Genomic DNA, 4211 nt, shown 5'->3' with positions numbered 1-4211 from the left:
ACTCTCTTTCCAGCAATATCTATCGCTGAGTACTTAGTTCTCACTCTCTTATCATATACTCTACAAATGAGGCCTTTGAATTTAACATCTCTCACACGATAAGCATTCACACCAACCATGCATACTATCCAAATTCACTCCTATGAAGTGCTCTTACCTCTTACCTGAAGGCCTCACTTCTGGCGTTTTTAGTTTTTTGACCAATCACTTTTTTGTACTTCACGACCTTCAAAAGGGCATTACTCAAAAATGTACCGTACGATGATTTTGAAATTTTGACCAAAGATTCTGGACGTCCATAACGAATCAAATGGTGTACTTAGATTCTTTGGTGCATTTTTTTTTATAATATCGGTCTGTGGGAGCACCGTGACATGTATACAACTATTTGAAGAGCATCAAGGTGCCCATTCAACAGCGAAACCAAAAACCCATATTGAATGGTGCACGAATATACTCAGAAACGAAGAGAATAAGATCAGTAGAAGAGGAGAAGTTGAGTTCATATTTATTTACAAGATCATTTAATATATATATATATATATATATATATATATATATATATATTATATATATATATATATATATATATATATATTTATATATATATATATATATATATATATATATATATATATATATATATATATATATATATATATTTATATATATATATATATAAATATATATATATATATATATATATATATATATATATATATATATATATATATATATATATATATATATATATATATATATATATATATATATATATATATATATATATATATATAATATATATATATATATATATATATATATATAAATATATATATATATATATATATATATATATATATTATATATATATATATATATATATATATATATATATATATATATATATATATATATATATGTATATATATATATATATATATATATATATATATATATATATATATATATATATATATATATATATATATATATATATATATATCTATAAATACTATATATATATATATAAATATATATATATATATATATTTATATATATATATATATATATATATATATATATATATATATATAATATATATATATATATATATATATACTATATAATATATATCTAAGTGTAGTACGACTGCCAAATATTTAATTCTGGGTTGGGTTTCAGCTACGCCGTCTGTCCCGGATTCACAACGGGTGTTTTCTACTGCCCGACGTTTCGGCCAGGGCTTGTGGCCTTTTTCAAGGGAAACTATTAAAAACATTTATTATAAACTATTTTTTTTTTTTTTTTAAGAACATGTAATGTAATGGGGACTCCCTAGATTATCGTTTTTTCGTCAATGTGTCTGTTTTCTGTGGAATAGCATTGTTGAGTTTATACGCCTATCTGTATCTAAATTGATTAAATTTTTAAACTGTTTTACAAACGAAACTAATTTGAAAGCTTACAATCATTAAATTCATAGTTGTTTAATTTAATTTAATTTTTTTTTTCGAACTATTGTGCACTAATCACTGCCGTACCGCACTGCACTATCTATACTGTATACCTATCTGCAATTTGTTTCGTTAAGTTTTGAGTACTAGCTTTGACAATTATGGGATTTGTTCTCTTCTCACTCTGTTTCGTTGCGAAATGGTGTTTTTGATGGTGTGGAGTAACCCAGCGTAAGTAGTACTCAGCTGGTCAACGTCCGTACGATGATTGACGGTGTTTGTCGTGTTTGTAATGTGGCACATCTCCAGTATTGGCAAAGCTGTAGCTCGTTGGGTGTAGTCTACTATTGTCGTTTTGGTTAGATCAAAATTGTGTTGTAGTTGGATGGCGTGTTGAATGAGTGCTGTTTTTTCACTTAGCGCTGCTATGTCGTTGTCTGTGTTCGAGTTGGCAGATCGGTTTTCAATTAGGCTGGCATATTTGTTTATATTGGATTTGTGTCCGCTGAGCCGTGTTTTTAGTTGGTTCCTGGTCATTCCTATGTAGCACATCTGGCAATCAGTACATGGAATGCTGTAGATGACGCAATATCGTTGGGTGGATGGTACTGGATCTTTGATGGGGGGTAGTAGCTGTTTGATGGTTCCGATCGGTCTGTAGGCAAGTCGGATTTGAGGAAAATCGGAGCTGAGGATCCTTGATATTGCTGTGTTTAATTGTGGAATGTTGGTGATTGAACGGTACATTGTGATGACTTCAGTTTGGCTTGGATTAGCAGTTGTGGTTCGTAGGTCGGATGTATGTTGTGAAACGTTAGGTGAATTTATTTGCATATTGTGGTTATGTGGATCGGTAGCTATGGCTATGTTGGCAGTTTTGTGTGCTCGATTTAACAGTCGTTTGATTAGCGATACTGGATAGTTATTTTGGCGAAGATGTTGTATGATAGTGTGATTTTGTTGGTCTATTGGTTTATTGGTGGTAATTTGGATCACTCTTTTTATAAAATTTCTGGCAACGTTCATTTTTGTGTGCATTGGGTGGAAGGAGAAGTAGTTTAATAGTCTTCCTGAAGCGATATTTTTGGAGAACCATTCTGTGTTGATTGACTGGTCGGTATTGCGAATCACTAGTGTATCTAGGAAGGGAAGTTGGTTGTTCGTTTCTTTTTCCATTCTAAATTGCAGGTGTGCGTTGTAGCTGTTGAATATATGCAGAGTGTGGACGATTTGTTTTTCCGGTAGTGCAAGAATGAAAGCGTCAACAAATTTTCTTAGCACTGGTATTTCGTAGTTTAAGTTTTTTCGTTACTGTGTTAACTAGGTTTTCCAACCCTAGTTCCGCCAGAATGGGTGACAAAGGGCTTCCCATTACAGTTCCGAATGTCTGTCTGAAGTATCTGTCCCGAAAGCGAAAATAGCTGCATTCCAAACAAAATTCAGTAATCTCTAAAAACAGATCAAGATTGATATTTGTGTGGCAGCGTATGTTATTCCAGTGCATAATTATGTCATGTATAACTAATTCCTTTGGTATGTTGGTGAAAAGAGACACAACATCGAAGGAAACCAATACGTAGCCTGGTGGAAGGATAATTTTGTTTATATAATCCACAAATTCAAAGCTGTCTACTACGCTGTATTTGCTGTGTATGCTGCATTTTAGTATGTCTGCTATCATTTTAGACAGGTGGTATGTGGGAGCGGTAATGTTGGGCACTACAGGGCGTAGCGGCATGTTCGATTTGTGAGCCTTGGGTTGGCCATAGATGGACGGGCATGTAGCTGTTGTGGTTCGTAACTGTTTAGCAGTGTTTTTATCAATAAGCTTTAGTTCTAACAAGCGTGATACTATGTTGTTGTTTTTACGTTGGTATGAAGCAGACGGATCTTTCGGGAGTGTTTCGTATATGGTGCTGTCTAACAGTTCTAGCATTTTTCGTTCATAATCTTCACTATTCATTACGACCATACGTTTGCCTTTGTCTGATTCGAGAATTTTGATATCTTTGTGCTGTTCTTAAAAGTATTTCAGGCTTTTGGATGTACTCGTGCAAAACTTTACGACTGGTGTCTGGTTTTGATTTTTGTTCATACGGCTGATACAGTTTTGAATTTGATTTACTATTGCACATCGTGTTCTATTTTGTATAGTTTTATCGTTAGTAGTTGACAGTATAGATTCTATGTCGGCAATCAGATGGTAAAGGGGTTTCGGTTTTATGTTTTCTACAGGTAGTGTAAACTTTGGTCCGAGGCTGAGTAATACTTGTACGTCATTTGGTACTGTTATGCTGGTGGCATTGTATATGGATTTTTCGTTCATAGTAGGAATCAAGTCTTGATGGGTGGCTGATTTAGCGATTTGATTTGTGAGTTTCGCTTCGGTTTTTTGCTTTATCGTACTTGTGCGTCTTTCGGCGGATTGTTGCCACCTGTCTAAAATGATAGCAGACATACTAAAATGCAGCATACACAGCAAATACAGCGTAGTAGACAGCTTTGAATTTGTGGATTATATAAACAAAATTAACCTTCCACCAAGCTATGTATTGGTTTCCTTCGATGTTGTGTCTCTTTTCACCAACATACCGAAGGAATTAGTTATACATGACATAATTATGCACTGGGATAACATACGCAGCCACACAAATATCAATCTTGATCTGTTTTTAAAGATTACTGAATTTTGTTTGGAATGCAGCTATTTTCGCGTTCGGGACAGATACTTTAGACAGACATTCGGAACTGTA

At 33.1% G+C, this 4211-nt stretch overlaps 1 protein-coding gene across 1 annotated transcript; it reads right to left on the bottom strand.

Moving 5' to 3' along the window:
* Nucleotides 1–1617: 1617 nt before the first annotated feature.
* On the bottom strand, nt 1618–2634 carry LOC129720064 (uncharacterized). The gene has a single exon (XM_055671475.1). The coding sequence runs from the start codon at nt 2632–2634 to the stop codon at nt 1618–1620; it is 1017 nt and encodes a 338-aa protein (XP_055527450.1).
* Between the last annotated feature and the right edge of the window lie 1577 nt (nt 2635–4211).

Source organism: Wyeomyia smithii, chromosome 2, assembly GCF_029784165.1.
Source record: "Wyeomyia smithii strain HCP4-BCI-WySm-NY-G18 chromosome 2, ASM2978416v1, whole genome shotgun sequence".
In the NCBI taxonomy this organism is placed as follows: domain Eukaryota; kingdom Metazoa; phylum Arthropoda; class Insecta; order Diptera; family Culicidae; genus Wyeomyia; species Wyeomyia smithii.
The sequence above is the reverse complement of the archived record's forward strand: the minus strand, read 5'-3'. Positions and strand labels throughout refer to the sequence as shown.